Here is a 21,590-nt window from a genome sequence, read left to right as displayed (position 1 = left end):
CGGTAAGGACAGGAAAAATTCATTTTAAAAACTGTGGTCATCTTCATGCCTCCTGTGTCTTAAGCTCTTTTTTCCCCCCCAATTTTGTAGGTGGAAAGAATATCATTGGTTCAAAAATTAGGATTTATAGCCTGGACCCTTCTACTCAGTGGTTCACAGCAGTTGTTGTCAATGGTAATCCAGCTACAAGAACTCTAGAAGTCAACTGTCAGGAGGTAGGAACCAGTTGCAGTGGTTTACAAATGGATATGGAGAATAAGTTTTCACTTATATCTCCACTAACACTATTTTTATTTCTGTCTTTGCTGTAATCTTTAAACGTGTGTCAGTGTAATGCAGAACAATGTAACCCAAAGTGTTTCTTTGTGCTGCTGGTAGGTTATTAAATAAAAAATGTCCTTCTATGAAAAATGAGGGAGACTTGGAATTTTTATTCTAAGAGTGACGTAAACATGATCTTGGTTTCTTTGCTCTCTGTGCTGTGCAGACAGTGCTCACAAGCACCAGTTTGTGTTTTTATGCAGAGACACTGTCATATGGTGTGTTGTTAAATTCAGCTTGGTATTCAAAGAACCTAAAAGTTAAGTGTCTAAGCTTAGTCTGTACCACCACATCTAAGGTAAATGTATTGAAATAGAGTTTCACCTCTCTAAATGGCTTCTTCTATGTTTCCTGTCTTTTTCAAGATTCCAGCTTTAAAAACTCTTGATCCTGAATTAATTCACGTTGAAATCATTTATGACAACAATGGAAAATGTGGTAAGACCTATTACTTTTTGTCCTTCAAACACTAAGTAGGTTATTTGTGATAGACTAATCTTGGTTACCTTCTCTTCCAGATAAATCAAAAAGAATTGGGGGTGTGAAAAGGAAGTCATCTGAGAACAGTGGAAGTGTTGATGCTAAACACACAAAATCTTCTCCTGAGGTAATGTCTTGCTCTGTTATATATGGCTGTTACATAATGACTGTCACTTCTCAAAACATCTTAAATAAGGATTAGATTGGAAAGTAGAATGATAAGTATAATCCGTTGAGTTCTTTCAAACTTGCCTGGGTGTGAGTTGGACATCTTTCCTTGTGATAATTGGAGCAAAAGCTACTAAGCCTTGAATGTTGGTGGTTTGGTGGGGTTTTTCTTTGTTCGATTTTTGTTTGTTTGGGGTTTTTTAAACTCTGCTTTTTGTCCCCTCATTCTGCTTAGGAGTTGGTCTGCCTGGTCATGTATTCTTGCAGTGTAAGAAAACACAAAGGAGTTCTGAAGTTTATAACCTTTGCTTTTCATATTCTTTCTTTAACTATTTTGTACTTGAACCCTAAACCTTCAGCTGCACTTGGATGCTTTGAGGATTCAAGCTGCATGAGCAGCAGTTGAAGGTTGTTTCAATACAGAAAAGGGATGTGACTTTTATAGTACTCTCATGTCCACTTTTATTTCTTTTCTGACTGATCTGCCAGGTATAACTGAGAGAGAAGTAAACTCTTGAGGATCAAAAGACAATCTGGGTAACTTGAGTATAGAAATGCAAGTGAAAAATCATGGCTTGACTGAAGAACAGCACTTCAAACTGACCCTGTAGTTTTTCCCCTGTGTTTTAGGCCAAAACCTGCATTTTAGGCAAGAGTAGCCAGTCTTCAGGAAGCACTGGAATGGGAGGGAGAGGGCTGTGTTGCTTCTGTGCAGTCAGTCCTGTGCAGATCTGGCTAATGGTATGGATATCTTTAACAACCTCACCAAGAACCAGCATGAGGTAACAAGCACAGGATAAGAGCCTCAAGAAGAGAATGTCTATCCTGTATTTACTGCTGAGGAAGAGTGTGCAGCAGGGCAGCATGGAGTAGCAAAGGATTGCAGCCTTGTGTTTCCACAGCTCGTGCTTGGGTACCTTTAGCAGCTTTTGGTGTTCAGTTTGCCTTTCTTCAGTTTTCTGCATAATTCAGCCATTGAGCAGGCTGCTTGACACACACAAAGCTGGTCTGTATTTCACATTCCAAATGCCCTGCTGAAGAATTACCATGATCTGAATTCATAACTTGTTTTACCATAGTTTTTCCTTAAAGTAGCGAAGTTATTTACTTCTCATTTTCCAGTCTGCCTCCCTTCAAGGAACTGTATCATTTATCACTTTTGTGCTCTTTGGGAAATGCCCTGCAACCATTTTTTCAAAGTGGTTACAGTGAGTGTGTTTTCTAGTAAGGAAACCAGAAACTGTTTGCTACTCTGATTTTGAAGGATGTGAGTATGTGGGAGTGATTAGCTGAAGCCATATTTTTTGTTAATAAGTATGTGATAGTACCGACTTCTTGTGTGGAGTTAATTATCTGCAGCATTTTTCTGAGAGCTTGACTTGGTGCCTGACAGCTGTGTAATACCAAAGCAAATAGGAAATATTTTGGAGCTGATGCTAGCAAGCCTATAATGTAACTTCCCAGCAGTAAGTAGTAGAGCATGTGGGAGTAAAATTTGGATGTTGGAGCTGGGGAAGGACCCCCACAGAAAAGCTACTGTTCTAAAGACACTTGCTAATTTGGTAGGCCTATTATATTCCTAAATGAATTACAAATTTCTTAGGATAGTGATTTAATCAATGTAGGATTTCTTTACTTAACACTTTCTAGAATTCTGGTGCAAAGATTTTCTTGCTACAAGAAAGTTCACGTTAGATCTTTGGTAATGCTGTCAGACTTCACAGTTTTGATTTTTCTCTGGGATTTTCAGCTGATCTCAGAAATCTGTTTCTGCCTGCCAGTTACTGCAATTACTTTAGAGACACCGTTGCACTGGCAATTACAAAGAGCAGAGATTTGTCTTCCTTTCCACTTACTTAATGCACTTCCCCCAAAAAGTTTGTTGTTAACTTGGGGGGGGGTAATGAATTAACGTGATCACTCTTTCATGGAACCTATAAGGTTTAAAAGGAGATTTTAAAGTCTTTCCACCTCCTGAACTGAGTGGCTCTTTAATTGGCTTTATTAAACATGGTAGAAAGAGTATTAATATATTTTTCCTTTCAGGCTGAACTCTGCAAAGCCGTAGTTTATCTTGAATTTTCCTAATTGTTAAAATCTCCCTTGCAGGTTTCTCCCAGTCAGGGACACGTGCAGTCAGTACCAACTGTCCTGGGTGAAGCACTGCTGGGATGTACTCCTGCAAATAAAGACCAAAGGCACCCAGGCCTGCCCCTGCCAGCCAACTCACCACCCAACCTTGGTGCAGAAACTCCTCAGGGGTAAGGAAGCAGTTTTATGCTTGCTCAGACTTCTTTACTCCAAAAACAATTCTGATTCTTAGCACTGAGGTCATTTTAAGGGCTGTAGTAACTATTCTTCTGTAATACCAGCATAGAAAAGTGCTAGACTTTCTTGCCCTGCATATGTAACTTACTTCCTGATGCCATGCTCTTATTTATCTTTAAGGAAGTGGCCCTTCAATGTCCCTAGTGTCATTAGGCTAGTGTCACTGCTTCATTGTACCCATCTGTAAATGGATACACAGGTGTGGTGCCTGCTTTGTCAAATGCATTCCTTCCCTGCCCCTAAGAAAACCACAACATGTTCAGGCAGGTGTCTGCTTTCTTGCAGATCAACTACAGGTCCTCAGTTATATTTCTGTTGTACACCAGTGTCCTAGAGCTTCTATTTTGTGATAGAGCTGCAGGTAACAAACGTAATGGTAGAAATAGTGTGACAAAAAACCCAAATTGCATGTGCTAATAGGAGTTTTTCTGCTAGTTGTCTGTCTCACATGCTGAATGTGGAAAATATGATTTTTTAAAAGGTTTTTTTGTGAGGGAGGTTTTATAGCATATTGACCTGTGCTGCCAGTCAGAAGTTCCTTGAGATTCTTGCCACAGACATGCAAATGAAATGCATGTGGTTATTACACAGTTGCATGGAGAAAATGAGAAAGCAACTATTTAATTGTGAGAGGAGGTAGTGGAGTAGCACCAATAACCAAATTCGTGTTTGCCTACATGGGTGTAGAGCTTTATTGTTCTAACTCTTAAAAAATAATCAAACCCAGATAAAACACCTGAAAAACACAAACCTATTTAGCCTCACACAAAATGTAAAATACTCATACATCAGAACTCAAAGCACTTAATTAAATAACCTAATTTCTTCTTTCAAGCTTTAAGTGTGGCTAGATTGAGCAACTGATGCTCTGATTTGTTTGACATGTTTGTGGTTTTTTTTCCTAATTATTCCATGTTGTGTTTCAGCACATGTAGACGAAGCTTACCAGAAACTCATCCTTCCTGTCTTAATACTGGAGTTAAACCACTGACAGAAGATCTGACAGCTTTTCCTAAAGTGGGGTTTATGTCTAAAGAACAAACACAAAATCCTAGTGATCAAAATGGTAAATATACCTCTTTGAAAACCTCAAGATCTTCAGCTTTGGCTGATTCAGCTAATGAAAAGGGAACCAACATGAAGAATACTAATGAACCTTTTATGAAGGCCACAGCAAACTTTCCCAAGGAATGCATTTCCATAAAACAGTTGCAGCATCCCAACCCTTCCATAGCAATACCCAGAGGCAGTGGCACTGTTGAACTGCAGCGAACTTTAGATTGCAGACCCTCAACCTCAGATGCTCATCTTCTGTCCTTCAATGAGTGTGGAGTTAAATCACAAAGCAGCTGCAACAGCCACAGCAGCCACAAAGGAAACAAGATTGATGAACTTGCGGACATGGAGTTCTTTATTAGAAGAAATTCAAATGAGATTCTTTGTGACAAAACTGAAAGTGAAAGCTTTTGGACTGGAAGTGCCAAGGTCCAGGATAATAGTGAGTGTTTATGAAATTTCCTGTCATTTGAATGTTCTTGTAGTTTCTGTCTAACTGCTTAAAAGTAGGTAATTTGTCGCATATGCAAAATTAGTAATTTAAATTGTGTAAATCAGGAGTTTGAGTCATTTGTATGTTCTTTTGTGATGGGAATGCATTAGACTGGAGAAACACCCTTTCCTGATAAAGGAAAAGGACTAATTATTAATTTTTAGAAAAAAGTAGTTAAAAAATAAATGCGAGAACAGAATGGCAAAAGAGGTTACAAAAACGGTCTTAAATTTTACAAACATGATGAGGGATAGAAATTGTCCTCAACAAAGCTGTGTTCAAGAGGGGCTTTCATTTAAAAACTCTCATGAAAACAAAACAGACAGAAACCCACCCACCACCACCGAAAATCAAAACCCACTCAACCCCAAAACCGCTCACCTTGTTCCTCTCTTCTGTTTGGTGAGCCCTTCGGGTTTTCACATGGGATAGGAAGGGAAAGGCTGTGATTGTTTAAGGAGCTGGACTCCCAGTGTCATGTGTCCTGCTGTGCATCAGATGGTGTTGCTGATTGTTCAGGATTCTGGCAATCCCCCTACATATCCACCTTTTTTTTTTTTTTTTTTTTTTTTTCCCTCCCCCCCCATCTCCTGTTGCTTGGTCTTGGATTACCATGTGCTATTCCATAATTAGCATGGATACACAGCCAGCCAAGCAGTCACTTTTGTGTCCCCTGCAAGGCCTCACTGGCAGTGTAGGAGGAAGGGAAATGTTTGGCATCTGTTACAGTAAGATGCTGAAAGCTGTTGCATCATGGAGGGGGAAAACAGGACTGAGAAATGGCCAGGTTGTACTCTGTCCCCATTTCTTGTGCAATATGGTTGCTGCAAGCCCTAATCTGCTCAGGGCTCCAACTCTGGCTGAGGAAGTTCCTATAAAAGCAGTTGTTCTTTCAAAATGCTCCTCTGTGTAAAAGTGAAAGGAGCTCTTAAACTCGGGTCCACAGACTGTGTGACTCCACTGGAACTGCAGCTTGAGACAGTTCCTGCTGACTGGAGGAGAGGTTTCTGCCAACTGCAAATATTTTTAGCATAACTTTGTTTCAATGTAATGTGAAACTTACAGGAAAAGTTGATGTAGATCTTTCACTAAAATACGTTTGCTGGTGCTTCCCTGTGAAAAACGGAGGCTTTTCTAATGCTGGCTGTTCTTCCCTGCAGTAAATGTTCGCAAGTCCATTTTATCTGATGCTGCTAAAGTGAAGAAGCTGCAGCAGAGTGGAGAGGCATTTGTGCAGGATGGCTCCTGCAATAACATCGCCCCTCACCTGCACAAGTGCAGGGAGTGCCGCCTGGACAGCTACCGCAAGAACAAGGAGCAGAAGGACTCCACTGTCTTCTGCCGCTTCTTCCACTTCAGAAGGTAAGAACAATCTAGATAAACACCTTGGAGTTCCTTCAACGTGAAAGGTGAAAAAAACCCGCAGTTATTTGGCCAGAATGGTCTCATGTAGGTCTCTGTTTCAGTCTCTGTTTAATGCTGGTGTGTAGTTACAAGACCAGTATACTCAACTAATGAGTGGCTGCCTATAGTTTTTTAGCCCTCAGAAATGATACAACTGCATCATTTGAGCAGAAAATATTTTGGCAAGACTTAGAGCTCTTTATTTTGCTGTTCTGGGCTGAGTGCCAGTCGGATAACATGAGTTTAGTTTGAGTGCTACAGCTCAATAGAATTGGAGATACTAATGAGAGGGTAGATTGCATGCAGGTTTCCCAGAGTTTAGTGGCTGGACACGTGAAATGTTAACCGTGAACCCACAGCTGTGGAAGAGTTGCAGTAAGTGGCTATGGGCTTTCAGAAAGCTGGAGACATTTAAGCTTGGCATGGAAACTATGCACCCACTAGAATTCAAATTTGTTGCTAAACATTAAAAAAAGTACAGATGTGCTACTAATCTGTTATTTATCCTCAGATTAGAGATTTTACTATAGTAAATCTTCTGATGTGGGAGACCAAAGTAACAACATAGTATGCTAATTCATCCTCTCAGGTAACAATCCAGACTTGCAGTGCAAGTCAAATTCATCAGAGGAATCCTTTGGTTTAGACTTTAAACTGATGGAACTATCCCTTTTTATTGAATGTAAAATCTGCCAAATCTGGAGATGGCATTTGTCTGATGACAGCAGCTGCCAGCACATGTTCTCATGGCACACTTAATACTACAGTGAGCACACGCTGTCATCAGAAGTCACCTATCCTCTACAGCATTTAGTAAAAAGGTTCCTGAGCAGAACTCATGTTTTCCATTCAAAGCACTACTAACATTACAGATATCATTCTTTCCGCCTACTCATAATCAAGAATATATCTTACTCAAATTTTGCTTGATGCTTTTTGACGGCTGCTTTGAATTGTTACTGAAATATATTGTATATTTAAGGCAGTCTAACTTCTCTTCAGAGTTGTATGTAGTCCTAGATAAAATTATTGCTGTTGCCATCTCTAGATGTTGCCTTAATGCCAGTACATTTTAAAAATCGTGAACCTGATTTGGTTTTGTGTGAATAAAGAATCACTTGTTGTAAGGTAGATTTCCTAACTAAAACCCTGGATGTTTTCAGGTTTTTTTTCTTCAAAACAAGCAGTGCATTGAACATGCTTAATGCCACTGACCAGTATGTTTACTCATGTCTGTTGTAACCTTTGAGTAAATTCATTGGCATACAATACACACATCTGTAACTCAAGCATTGACTGACTGGAATGAATTTAAACCAGTGCAGCATTTGAGGTGATGTGGACTTTTTCTCCTTTCCTCCCTTTTCCATCAGGCTGCAGTTTAATAAACATGGAATACTGCGTGAGGAAGGTTTCTTAACTCCAAATAAGTATGATCCTGAGGCTATTAGTCTGTGGCTACCTTTATCCAAAAATGTTGTGGGTCTGGATCTGGACACAGCAAAGTACATCCTTGCCAACATTGGAGACCACTTCTGCCAGCTGGTGATCTCTGAAAAGGAAGTCATGTCAACGATTGAACCACACAGTAAGATAAACTTGTATTGAAATGATTTGTGTTTTCACAGCTTTATGTGGAGCTTTAAGCTTCTGTGTGAAAATTAATTGTGTTTATTTGGAAATACTGTGTGACACTTGAGTGTCTCTCTCCCTTCTCAGAGAGGGAGTGGTTAAGAGCCACTGAGCTAGTGTCAACAGCTCTTTGCTCCTCACAGGCAGGGGAAAAGGGAAGGGTAACTCCACCCTTCTTTGTCAGATGTTGTTTCTCAATTTATCAAATTACTTTTCCTGTTACAAAGTATAAAATAAGTCAACCAGGTAACTGACAACGAAATATATTCTTGGCATGAAAATGAAGTAAAGATTTTACTTTACACAGGTTCTGTTAGATTGCTTTGGTCCTGTTTTATTGTAACTGCATCATGGACCTAATGCTGTCTGTCAGTAAAAGATATTTTCCTCTGCCTGCAAGTTTCCAGTAGCACTTTTGGAAGTGATTATGTGCAGCCCTACTGGGCATAGATCAGAGAGGTGCTGGTGTTGGGGTAACTGACTGGGCAGTGTAGCAGGGCAAATTACCACCCCCAAACACGGGTTTGGCCACATAAAAATATTTCTGTAGCAAATGGGGAAGTCTGCAACCTTGCATAATCACTTCTTGGAGTAGGATGACTCCTAAAACCGTATTTGTTTTCTGGATTTTAAGTGCATGACCGGGGTACAGCACAGTTTAGGAGATTATCTAATGTCAACACTCCACAAACAGAGCAGACAGTGGCAAAGATCCTATGTTTGGCAGTCATTCCACTGTTCTGGAAGAAAAGCTGAACAAGCTTGAATGCCCTTCAGAAATGGGGGGAAGACTTGAGATAATCCAGAAATACTCACTATGAGATACCTTGGGCTACCTTGGAATATGCAAGCTTTGCTCTTCTCTTGACCTGCAACGTGTTCAGGCCTGTGGAACCAAATTATCAGTAGCCAGAGTGAGATGTATAGACTGGAATACAGAAACACTTTTGGGAGGGTAAAGCTTTAGGTGAGTTCATGAAACAAAGGGGAGCTGTGGTGTTTATTAATAGCAGAGGATGCATCTGTTGGCATAGCTGCCAGAAACATCCTCTGCTTAAAAAACACAAACGTGTGAGTTCTGGAACTGAAAGGAATAAAATCTCATTATTTCATCTGGGTTTTATTGCCCTGACTGGTGAGAGTAAGGGAACTCACTTTCATTAATATGGAGGTTATTTTGAATGCCCTGGGCAGGAAAGTAATTTACAGTCTGAATATGTGGTGTTCTTTGAACAGTTTGGTGGGAGAGTTATTCAGTCAGCACAGGAAAAAGAGATTCTTCTACCACTATGACTAGAAGTTATGGTAAATTTAACTATATATACCTGTGAAGTAAAGGATTGACCAGTGTAGAAAGAACAGATTATTAGGTCACATTGTTCGGTGGCCACCAAGTGACAAAAGGAGATGGGATCAAACTATGGAGAGGAGCAAAGAAAATAGGAAGAGTAGAAAGGGAGAAGATTGAGAAAATACAGGAAGTGGCATTCAAAAGGTAAGAAAAAACCTTCATCCTGTTTGGGGGAAATTGGAGCGTTGACCTAGAAAATTATAGTGCATGTTTTTAAAAAGCAGAGAAGAATGGAGCTGGTGATATTTAGACCTTGTGTCTCTTGGGAAGAATTCTGAAGCAAGTAGTCAAACAATTTTTACCTCCTACTTAGGAACAAATTGTGCTGAGCTATTCCAGTGTTGTTCCATACATAGTCAATGGCCATTATTCAGAAGAAGAGCAACAGGTGTCTTGGATCCTGGTATGGTTTTCTTAGCATGCATTTAGGACATGGTCTCTCAAAACCTGCTTTTAAAATTAAGAAACATTGTGGGCAGGAGTTTCAGGGAAGTTACAAGTGTGGAAGGTGGTAGGAGGAGGCAGGTGCTTTTTGTCTAGTTTAGCTTTTCTAGCTCACAACATAAGGAAATGGAGATCAGGCTAAAATAATTCTTGCATCATCACAGATTCACAGAAAAACAATACAGCCCTGGAAGGGCTTGTAATTTTTTGCAAGATGCTGCAAGTGTTTGGGATGTTTTGAGTGAACTGAAGAAGTGGCTTGGGATGAGGAAAAGGGAATATAGTGAGTACATAGGAAACCTGAACCACTGAAGCAGCAGTTAGCACTTCAGAGAAGAAAATTCACCATTCTGAGAACGTCAGATAAACACAAACCCATAAAACTTCCCAAAAGGAAGACAGCTACTTGTCCACCATGCTGCTAAATAGAGAACAAGGACAAGCTGGTTGTGGCAAAGTACACTTTAAGCTTAGCTTGCCAACAGTACCTGAATTTACTTCCTGGAATAGCTGTGGTATTTCCACTTAGGAGAATGTCAGCAGTGTGCATGTTCACTTGGGCAAACACATGTCAGGAATAAGTGGTTGGTGCTGCACAGGAGGAAGCAAACTGGCTTCAATTGCTTGGACTGTTGTGTAACAGCAAAAGCGTTTTTTAGAGTTCCAGTACAAAACCAAGTCTGAGTCATGTGTCTGTATTTTAAGTGGCTGTAGTTAACGTGCAAATTCGGAGTTTGTTTGCACTAACACTCGGACTGTCCCTTGCTACCCACAGGACAGGTGGCCTGGAAGCGCGCGGTCCGTGGGGTTCGTGAGATGTGTGACGTCTGTGACACCACCATCTTCAACCTGCACTGGGTCTGCTCCAAGTGTGGCTTTGGAGTGTGTGTGGATTGCTACAGGATGAGGAAAAAAAGCTCACATGAAGGTGGGAGTGCTTATTGCTGCCTGAAACAATGGGGGAAGAGGGGAAATAAAATCTCCCTATTCAACTTGTTTAAAGTTGTCATTCACTTCCAACACCAAAAAGAACCTTCCCAACCAACAGGACATGTTGTAGATCTGTGGTTGGATATATCAATTATAGTAAAAGATACGGCTTTCCAGAGCAGTAACAAAAAAAGTAATGATTTTGTTTTACAGATGATGACTCGGATACTTTCTCCTGGTTTAAATGTGTGAAGGGGCAGGCACATGAACCAGAGAATCTAATGCCTACACAAATAATTCCTGGAAAAGGTATTGGAAATATTTGATTAGCATAAAGATGTGCTGTAGGATTTTGCTTTCTTTTGTGTGTTGTTGATACTGTACTGAGTGAGGTTTGATTTTAGTAGTAAAGTTAGTAAAAGCTTAAAATTTGTTATTCAAAGACAGGAATAGCATGTGTGTTTAATACTATTTTATTATCTTTGACCTTTACAAAGAAGTAGCAGAACTTCTTGTTTAATGATGAATAGTATCCCCATATTGTCTGCACAATTTCTTAAAAAGTCTTAGTGACTGCTGGTTGTTGTGATTACATGTGAGCTCACTGATGGTTCTTTTCCCTCAGCTCTCTATGATGTTGGTGACATTGTTCACTCCGTAAGAACCAAATGGGGAATAAAGGCAAATTGTCCTTGTGCAAATAAACAGTTCAAAGCACTATCAAAACCAGCTCTAAAGGAGGATTCAAAACAGGTATTGTTACTGCCTCTATGTCTGTGCAGTCAAGTTTGTATCACTCTATTGCATGTTCTTGAAGCCACTGCTAATTTGACTTTGTAGGTTGCCAGCCCTGACCTCTGTGATAACCCCACCACATAGGGACAATTTGTAATCACTGCTCATCTTTCTGGTTCAGCTCTTCGAGTTTTGGGGAAAATCTCATTGTTTCCCTTTGACACTAAGGCCTCAGTAGTTGACCTGGCTTTGAAAAACGCTCAGTGAGGATTTTTAGAACTAAAATGGGATTAGATTGAGAGATCCCTTCAAAGAAGAATATGAAGAACAGATGAGAAGGAATGGTTGTGAAGTGTAGGCTGTTCCATGAGTCCTGGAGATATAATACATGCAGCATCTTAAAAAGTAAGATGGAAGAATACTGGGATTCATGAAAGAACTAAACATGAAAAAAAATTGAGACTTAAGGGAGTGTGGAGAATGCCAGAGAAATCAGTCAGTCTGGTAGATTTGCTTTTCTGTATACTAAAAACAATAAAGGAAACCTCACAAGATATGTATATTTGTGAATGGCTGTAGTATTTTTTAGCTTTTGAAATCAGCAAAAATTGATAGCTTGGTTTAGAAGTATCTTGTAAGAAATAGGGTGAATAAAGTTATTTTAATTTTGTTGGATTAGATGCTTATTCATAGCCTTATTTTGAAAAGAAAAGTTATCTTAAGTGTAAGAAGCACGTTGGACTTAATTTTGGTGTAAGTAACGAACAGAAGAGACAAAAAATATTTCAGTTGTTAAAAATGTGGAAGATAGTTATGTGAATCAAAAGTTAGCATCCAACTGACCTGGCTTCAGTCTCTGAATCAAGATTTCCTGTGATTCTGGACAGAGAGCTGCATTAAATTTATCTACACATCTTTATAGAATTAGTTACTGCCCTGGTTGTGTGAGGATAAGCTCCTTAAAGGTTGAAGCATTTTGTATTATGTCATGTTTAGAATACTTGCCAAGCATCAGCAGTCAGTGAGAGATGAAATAGAGAATGTAATGATAGTCAGACAAAAGAGCAGAATAATTTCTTGGCTGAAAATTGAGCAGAGAGAGGAAATGTCACCAGTCACACAGGAATTCCAGGGCAAAGTTGTGATTCCTGTTAGTCTGTTCCTTGAACCTCCAAACGAGCAGATAAATCAGCTGCAAAGGAGATGGACAATCCTGTGCTTGGATTGTGCTGGCCAGGCAGGTGTATGTCACACCTGGCAGGTGAGTGCACTTTTGCTGCCACCTTAAGAGAAAAATTTAGCAATGTTCCTTATCTGTTTTAGTCCTCTGAACTGGAGCTCCAGCTTAGCCCTGGCTTGAGCATCAGCTATGACTAGAAATGTGAGAACTGCTGTTAAAACTGCAATTGATTCCCAAAGCAATCCCAAAAAATGCACCTGGGAAACTTGGCTTTCTGTGCTTTTCTTGAGGGGTGATGGACTCTGACTGCTCCTAAAGTCAGGAGATCCCAAATCCTGCTGAACTGTCATCTCCTGATGCTGAGCTGCAGTGCTGACCTCTTGTGGAGATCACGTTTTGAAGCGCCAAACCATTTAACTTTTTGAAGGATGAGTTTGGACGTGTTATTGCTTGTATTCCCTTTGTGTAGAGTGTTTTTGTGTCTAAACAAGTTATTGCTTTGCTTTTCAGCACTTGGCATCTGGGGACAGGCCTGGCCTTCAACACAACAGCTTCGTCCTGAGCCCACAAGTCACTACACACGATCCTCCTTTAAAGTCAGCACTTGGAAGCAAACAAGCTGCTTCTGTAAATACTTCTCCTTCATTAAATTGGTTTTCAAACCTAACAAGTGGAAACGTGAATAAAGAAAATAAAGGTATGTGCAGAGCCAGTGAAGAGTAAACCCTTTGTGGCTGTTTGTCAGAAGAATATAGGTCAGACCCAGCAATGTCTTTGTGCTGAGTGAGGTCATCTGCCTGCTGGGATGAGCATTCAGTGCTTGTGCTGCAGAAGTGGCCATGGCAATGGCTTGGAGTAAAGCCTGGCAGAGTTAGCATATTCTGTTTCAAAAACTGGATTAATATGCCATTGATGCAAATATTCATGAAAAATCAGTTTGAGGATACTTTTTGTTCTTACTGTTTTGGAAGTTTTAGTTTTTTGCCTTTTTTTAGGATGTGGGATTTTAAAAACTTTGATTTGAGGAAAATTAAGTGAAAGATATTTTATCTGCATGTATTGGGAGGAGATTTATATGTATGCATGTAGAAGGATATTGTCTTGAAAAAAAATTTCAAAGTATTCTCACAGTTTTCCTTTCTTCATTTCAGAGAAACTTCTCATACCAATTTCAAAGAATGAAAATAAACCTCTCCAGACACTCCCTAGCTTAGCCAAGCCAGCTGCAGCCCTGCAGACATTCAACAGTGCAATATTAACCCCTGTGAGCAACAACAACACAGGCTTCTTGCGGAACCTGCTGAACTCTTCTGCAGCAAAGGTACAGCAAAAATTCTGTCCTACAGGTTTGAGTTGATCCCAGGTTTAGATTATTTTCTAAACATGTGAACAACTGCCACAGGCAGTTTACTTTCTTGTCACAGTAAGTAAAATTGTCTTCATTTGGGGAAAAGGACTAATTCAGTGTCTGTGTTTCAGTGCTCAGTTAGTGGTAGCTTAGTGGTACTACCAGCAAGTCATGGTGAGGAACTGGGAACTAAGGGATAAAGCAGATTAACTTTCTTAGGCTGGAGTCTGGCAGCTGCATTGGCTGGGATGTCTTTTAGACTCAAAAAAGAAGCACCAATGAACTTGCAGATGGAGGGAAGAACCTTCTGTGGTGTCTTACCCATACCTCATTTGCAGACTCGTTCACTTCAGATGTTTCCAGACTTTGTCTGATCTTACAGATGAGACTTCCAAGTGGTGGGGAAAAATACTGGCCTTGAGAGTTCTTTGCTAAAACTGAATTTCTGCTCTTTGATATAAAGCAAGTCCTGTTCCCTGCTGCATACTCTGGGTTTCTGCAGTGTTGCTGAAATGCAAATCAGAGCAGAAATTGTTGTGCCAGAATTCTGTAGACAAAATATAAGAAATGGCTCTTGCATTTAATGATGGTGCATTTTTGGACAGCAAAGTTCTGCAGTTGTTTATTTCTCTGCATAATTGGATCTCAAAAAATTTTGAAGTGACAAATACTTTCTTTAAAGCTTGCATGATAAGGCAACAGAAAAGAGCACTAATTTTTTGTTTTTGTTCTTTCTTGTGTTTTATCAGACAGACAATGGATTGAAGAGTACACCCAAAATCCTTGATGACATTTTTGCTTCCCTGGTGCAAAACAGAGCCATTACAGACTTGCCTAAGAAACCTCAAGGACTGACCATAAAGCCCACGATAATGGGCTTTGACACGCCCCACTACTGGTTATGTGATAACCGCCTGCTGTGTCTTCAGGATCCCAACAATGAAAGCAATTGGAATGTCTTCAGGGAGTGCTGGAAGCAGGGACAGGTATTTTCATTTTCCTGCTTTTTCCATTTGCAATTCATGTACTTTGTCCTTTTAATTGAAGCACAGCTACAACCGCTGTAGTGATAAGCAATGTTAAACCTTCATCAAATGTGTGACATGAGCACTGTTACACATCCTTATCTAAGGATCTGTTTTACTGTTTAGATCTGTTTCTAAATACAGAGCTGAAATTATGGCTCTATATAAAAAGCTGCCTCAGTTTGAAACAGAGAATGCTCAGATGCATGGTAAGGCAGAATTCTGGTAGTGTGTACTGAGCATTTAGTTTGCAAAATGCCTGCATTCAGATGCTCAGTGTATTTTATGTGTTACCCTATTGTAGTTAGAATTTTTGGTGTTGAATAATTCTTCAAAATCTATATTCTTTTGCTTTCTAGCCTGTAATGGTGTCAGGAGTGCATCACAAGTTAAATGCAGACCTCTGGAGACCAGAGTCCTTTAGGAAGGAATTTGGCCAACAAGAAGTAGATCTGGTTAACTGCAGGACCAATGAAATAATCACTGGAGCTACTGTAGGGGATTTCTGGGATGGTTTTGAAGATATTTCAAGTAAGTACTGTGAGACTTTGTTCTAGTAGGTAAAACACTCAGCAGCAATAATTTGGCCCTAGCACAGATTTGTGATCCATAAGCACTATGCAAGATGTTCAAAGATTTTTCCTTATCTTGGGCAGTTTGGTGAGGGTTCATTGCAGATATTTATGCTCGTAGGATTGTGGACTGGATAAAAACTGTCATTCCCACGAAGTACTCTCCTTCAGGAGTATATTTGGCTGCCTTTAGTCTTTTGGGGAAACATTCTGAGGAAATTTAAAATCTTCCTAGCAAATAGGTTCATCTGCCTACTTTCCTTTTTCCCAGTTGAGTGAAACAGAAGAGCACATGTAAGGGTGGTGCTCACAGGTTAAACGGGTTCTGCTGTTTTAACTTGAAGGTACTTCTTAGTCCTGAGGAACTGAAGTTATTTTGTGTAAAAATAGATTTAGAGGAGGTGAGCTTGAGGTTTTCCAGGAGAATTAGCACTTGCCATTGCATCTGGAGTTCTACTTTATCTGTTTGTTACACATCCTTATCTAAGGATCTTTACTGTTAAAAATCACTTGTAAGCTTAGGGAGTTTCATACTTAGGGCAAGAAGAGTGGGAGGTGGAAGACTCACACCTTTCTTTTCTGTTACTTTATCTTTGAAGACGTTTGGCTTCATCAGCTACTTTTGGCCTCAAACACAAACCAGTTTCTGAGTTAGATTGTAGGAAGTGCTTGGGCAGGGAAGCAGTAAAGGCTGCTTGTCTGTCTGACATCTGTTGTAACACGTTTGTCATGAGTAATAGCCTACTCTGGTGTCAGAGGAACTTGTATGTCTTAGTTGTACATGAAAAGTTGTGGAATAAGCATGATTGTAAACCTGAAATAAGGGTTTCTTTATCCTAATTATTTGTATTCTGAGTTGTACAACTATTAAAAACTTAAACTTGTTAATATTTTAAATTAGGTCGCCTGAGAACAGAAGAGGGAGAACCAATGGTGTTGAAGCTTAAGGACTGGCCTCCAGGAGAAGACTTCAGAGATATGATGCCTTCCCGGTATGAATTTCCAGAGAAATGTTCACTGTTTGTGGTACACCCCCAAAATAATGGACTGTAGGAACATTCTCATGTGATACCTGCCTCAGCTTTGAGCAGCAGTTGGTGCTCATGTGAACAGTTCTGTTTCTCACAAATGCCTGACATAAGGGGAAATCCTGCACAAGTTTCATGATAAATTTTTATGTGGTTGATGGCATTTGTTGCTAAGTAAAGTGAGCACCTAAAACTGCTCCTAAAAGCCTGGATCACTTTTAAATCTGAAGTTCAGTTGAAGCTTGCTTTTTAGCCAAATATTTTTTAAATATTTGGACTTGGGCTGTTTGATATTCCTTGAGATGATTACACAACAAAATAGCTTTACTCCAGAGCAGTTAAATTTATTTGCTGTATTTCTGTGCCTTATTTATTTTGTTCCTTTTCATGGTGTCCAGCAAAACCCCCGGAGGGAAAAGAGTCTTCCTTGACTAGAGAGAGCTTTTGTGGCAGTCTGTTTCAGTCTGGTTTTTGTTTTATCAGTACCTAATGTTAAATTTTGCTGCATTACCTTAGGTTTGATGATCTGATGAAAAATATCCCATTGCCAGAATATACCAGGAGAGGTGGCAAACTCAACCTTGCCTCTCGACTTCCCAACTATTTTGTGCGACCAGATTTGGGCCCCAAGATGTACAATGCCTATGGTAAGGAATTTTTCACTCTTAAAGGTCACATTCACATGTTTGTATTGAAATTATTGTAGATTATGTGAATCCTTGCTGTTGTAGACAATTTGATTAATCCTATGGATCAGAAAACCTGAGTTGGGCTCACCTATAGGTATCAATGATGTCCAGAGCATGATATGATTTATTTTATTAAACATCTTTTTGTCCAGGTGTTTTCAAGCCAATAGTAGTTATTCCCAGTCTTCCAATCAACTTGCTCCACAGCCTCTGTTGCATGTAGCTGGCAGCATGTATTTGTTGTTTGCTGCTTCTGGCTCTATTGCTTTTGTTTTTCTCCTTTTTGAGCTGTATCATCCAGCTTTTAATCTCTCCTTGAACAGTTTTTTTTTTCCCATGTCTGGTTCATCTGCTGTCACTCAGAAGACATTTAAAATGGAGCAGCATCATGGCCCATAGAGAGATTGTGGATAGTAAATCCTGTATCAGCTGCTGTTTAGAGTAAAAGAGACTGTTTCTCAAAATGCTTTATCCTCAACTGCTGTAGAAACCCTTAAACATGACTTGTACAGAACAATCTATCTAGCCTGTATAATTTATATATCAGCCTGTCAGCACATGACTTGGGAAGCCACAAGGTGGAGCAAGGTCCTGGATAGAAAGCACATTGCTGCTCTGGAAGCATTTGTTAGTTGAAGTAAAAGCACTCTAATCTTTTCAGAAAGTGATGCTGAGAGTGGTGTACACTTTGTGCTACTAATGGATCTGCTTCTCCTTTTCCACCACTTTGATTCCTCCCCCAGGCTTAATAACACCAGAGGACAGAAAATATGGCACAACAAACCTCCACTTGGATGTGTCTGATGCAGCCAATGTCATGGTTTATGTGGGGATCCCCAAAGGCCAGGCTGATCAAGAAGAAGGTAAAAGTCTTAGTGTGGTATGTGTGGGATATTTCTGTGGCCAGAGGGAAGGTCCTTTACTGTAACTGCTCGTGTTAACTCTCCACAGAAGTACTTAAGACCATTCAGGATGGTGACTCTGATGAACTGACAATTAAGCGTTTTACTGAAAGCAGAGAAAAGCCTGGAGCTCTGTGGCACATTTATGCTGCCAAGGATACAGAGAAAATCCGGGAGTTCCTTAAGAAGGTAAGCTGTTAATCTTAACATCTCATCTTCTGGCTGTGTAGGTTTGTAAGTCTCTATCTTTTGGGTTTTTCTCCTCCTTCATGTCCCAGTTACTGTGGGAACAAATAACTTGAGTTGTGTCCAAGACAAAACTTCTCCTGTGCCATGAGTCTTGTAGGGCCTGAAAAGGGTAGAGAGTTGAAGCTTGAAGTTACCTTGTATGTAGATATTCCTTCTGCCCACTCTTCTCATGGATGAGTAATGTTACATAGTGAACAACAAAATAGCTGGTTTCGATTTAAGGAAAAGCAGTTTACTTAGATAATTTTTAGAAGAATATGAGATGTTTTTGAGAAATGTCAGAGCAATACATGGTACATAATGCTTTTCACTGTTCTCTCTTACCTCTTTTTCCTCTATACCTTGATTAGGTCTGAATTAAGGGAAAAGCGTGAGGTATTTTGTGTCAGGTTTTCATGGAAGTTAAGGGTTTAGTAGAGATGTGCTACCATATCCAAAAGGGCTTGTTTCAGTGTTTACATTTACCTCAGGTGGTCCAGAGTTATTTGTGGCCTTAATTGTGACATTTCTTTGGTGCTCTAAAAGTGGAAGGAGCCAGTGTGCTGATATTTAAAAGGATAAATGGGGTGATCTGAAAAATTATTGGCCTGATCATGCTTATGGTGTTCTTGGTGGAAGCTGGGAGAGCTGCAACAGACTTACTTAATATTAACAAAGAACAAATCTTAAGGTTGATAAAACATCACACTGGGTTTGATAAGCATTAGCACTTGGACTCTTGACACCTGTCTCACACCTTAGTCCCTTCTATCACACTTGCTGGCAGATGTGGGACTTTCAGAAGCTTTTAGTGGAGTAGAACCAAGCTGTTTACCTCCTCCCAAATGAGTTTTTGGGCTGCAGTCGTGGGTGTAAATGGCTGCTGCAGCAATTTGGATTTATACAGCAACTTCTTGCAGAAATTCTTTCCCCACAACATTCAGATTTCTGTCCCGAAATGCTTGTTGTGCCTCCCAGTCTTGTTTCTCCTGAAAATCTGGTTTGTACCCCCTGGGTCAGTGAGCACACACTGACTGATGGTGGCCTCAAGGCAGATACCTGCTGAATTCCACAGTGAGTAGTGTCTTCCAGTCACAGGCTGTGGGGTCAGGGAATCTCAGAATGGTTGGGGTTGGAACAGAGCTTCAAGACCATCTTATTCCAACCCCCTGCAATGGGCAGGGACACCTTCCCCTATCCCAGGTTGCTCAGAACCCTGTCTAACCTGGCCTGGAACACTTCCAAGGATGGGGCAGCCACAGCTTCTCTGGGAAGCCTGTGCCAGTGCCACACTGCCCTCACAGGAAAGAATTTCTTCTTAATTTCTTCTAAACGTACTCTCCTTCAGTTTAAAGCCATTGCCCCTTGTCCTGACACTTCACACCCTTCTGCACAGTCCCTTTCTAGCTTTAGTAGTGTCAAAACACTGATTCCATGTGTGACAGTGGTTCCCAATGTGAAAATGAGTTTCTTCACTTGCCACTGTTAGTTGGGATTATTTGCATTTTCCATATCCACATTTGCAATGTGTCTGTGAAGCCGGTGGGACCTGAGAAATGCTGAAACCCTTGATAAAGGTCTGAGTAAAGATCCAGATTTTAATTGTGTAACTCTCTTATCTGAACACATGGTGGGCACACATTTCTGTGGAATACCACAGATACAACTTGACTGTCCAGTCAGACTGGTGCATTACAGTGCCTGTTGTCTTGTGACTTTGCCAGGTTGCAGAAGAACAAGGCCAAGAAAACCCTGTAGATCACGATCCCATTCATGATCAGAGTTGGTACCTGGACCGATCGCTGAGGAAACGCCTTCACCAGGAGTATGGAGTTCAAGGCTGGGCTATTGTACAGTTTCTAGGAGATGTAGTTTTCATCCCAGCAGGAGCTCCACACCAGGCAAGCACCAGGGACATGGAAGGGCCTGACTGCTTGGGCAGCCCTTTGAGCATGTGGCTAATGCTTGTTTGTTTTCTCTAGGTTCATAATTTGTACAGTTGTATTAAAGTTGCAGAAGACTTTGTATCCCCAGAGCATGTCAAACACTGCTTCTGGCTCACTCAGGAATTTAGATATCTGTCACATACGCATACGAACCATGAAGATAAATTGCAGGTAAGTCCCCAATGCTCAGTGCTCTTGGCTCTTTACAAAAAACCCCACTAAAACAGAACAGATGTTTTCTTAAGTTTGTGATTTGCATGAAGGTCGAGCAGATGAGTGTGTCTGAACTGACCTGCACAGGGTGAGGGGAACTAAATGGGAAAGCCAGAGAACTATCTTTGCTGTTTGCTTATAAAACCAAGCACCTTTTCCTTTGCTCCTGCAGGTGAAGAATGTCATATACCACGCTGTTAAAGATGCAGTTGGGATACTGAGAGCTAACGAATCCAGCCTTAGCAGACCGTGATGTAGAGCGCCTTAACCACACACTATGAAACAGAAGCGTTGGCAGCTGTTTTACCTACTCAGTCAGGACCTCTGTGGACTTTGAGATTATATGAATGTTACCTCATCTTCCTTTCAGCAGTACCAGAGGATCGTGGTACTATGTTCTGTGTATTCTTCCAATGTTTACAAACCTGATATGTATATGTAGTAATATGTATGGACTGTGGCATACTGTGAATGCTCAGTTGCAATAGAACTTTATACGGAGTTGCTCTCCAAACTGTACAAAATACCTCCTATAGAACTGTTGGGAACTATTCCAAATTACTCGTTTGAAAAATATTATTCAAGGCATTGTAAAGCTTCAATTTTTAAAATTTATTTTGGGGTGGGAGGAAGTATGGAATCACTCAGTTTAATAGCCAATTTACATTAAAAGTTAAGAATGCAGTTCTGGAATTTCAAATTAACATAGAACTAGCATTTAAAAGTAGCTTTAAGCTATTGTATAGTAACATAGAGATGGGAGTTAACCATCTTTAGGTAAATGTATTTAAATTTCTAAATGTTAAAAGAAACTTTTAATCAAATGTCTTCTGTTCGAAACTGCTCTTTAATTTGAACTGATGTTTGATTCTCTTGTTTTTAACACTGAATGGTTACATAAAAATTCTTCTATTTCAGATACTGTTCCTTGCCTGTCTTCAATTGACTGTTTAAAATGTAATTGATTTGATGCAGTACTTTGAAATGCAAAAGGAAACTGTATCATAAATGGTTCATACCGTTTTTTGAACTATTTGAAGGCATAGGGGACAGAATTTAGCAGTTTAGTTCACAGTTATTTTTGTTAACCCAAGCACAGCTTAGCTGACACTACTGC

At 40.1% G+C, this 21,590-nt stretch overlaps 1 protein-coding gene across 2 annotated transcripts in view; it reads left to right on the top strand.

The window, feature by feature from the left end:
• The window catches only part of KDM3A (lysine demethylase 3A), a 29,131-nt gene extending 7,741 nt beyond the window's left edge, over positions 1-21,390 (top strand). For both annotated transcript variants that reach the window (XM_088162987.1, XM_014876183.2), the window contains 21 exons: positions 91-215; positions 687-759; positions 840-928; positions 3,079-3,230; positions 4,224-4,795; positions 6,007-6,208; positions 7,624-7,838; positions 10,453-10,605; positions 10,821-10,916; positions 11,233-11,360; positions 13,033-13,219; positions 13,674-13,843; positions 14,620-14,856; positions 15,255-15,426; positions 16,369-16,459; positions 17,012-17,142; positions 17,928-18,047; positions 18,136-18,275; positions 20,039-20,215; positions 20,297-20,431; positions 20,646-21,390. In XM_088162987.1, the coding sequence (XP_088019113.1) occupies positions 91-215; positions 687-759; positions 840-928; positions 3,079-3,230; positions 4,224-4,795; positions 6,007-6,208; positions 7,624-7,838; positions 10,453-10,605; positions 10,821-10,916; positions 11,233-11,360; positions 13,033-13,219; positions 13,674-13,843; positions 14,620-14,856; positions 15,255-15,426; positions 16,369-16,459; positions 17,012-17,142; positions 17,928-18,047; positions 18,136-18,275; positions 20,039-20,215; positions 20,297-20,431; positions 20,646-20,726 (3,446 nt within the window). In that variant the 3' untranslated portion in view covers positions 20,727-21,390. The remainder of the gene's footprint in view (positions 1-90; positions 216-686; positions 760-839; positions 929-3,078; positions 3,231-4,223; positions 4,796-6,006; positions 6,209-7,623; positions 7,839-10,452; positions 10,606-10,820; positions 10,917-11,232; positions 11,361-13,032; positions 13,220-13,673; positions 13,844-14,619; positions 14,857-15,254; positions 15,427-16,368; positions 16,460-17,011; positions 17,143-17,927; positions 18,048-18,135; positions 18,276-20,038; positions 20,216-20,296; positions 20,432-20,645) is intronic.
• The last annotated feature ends 200 nt before the right edge of the window (positions 21,391-21,590 follow it).

This window comes from Sturnus vulgaris, chromosome 4 (genome assembly GCF_052056855.1).
Source record: "Sturnus vulgaris isolate bStuVul1 chromosome 4, bStuVul1.hap1, whole genome shotgun sequence".
NCBI classification, from domain to species: domain Eukaryota; kingdom Metazoa; phylum Chordata; class Aves; order Passeriformes; family Sturnidae; genus Sturnus; species Sturnus vulgaris.
Note: the sequence above shows the minus strand (reverse complement) of the source record. Positions and strands in the feature narration are given on the sequence as shown.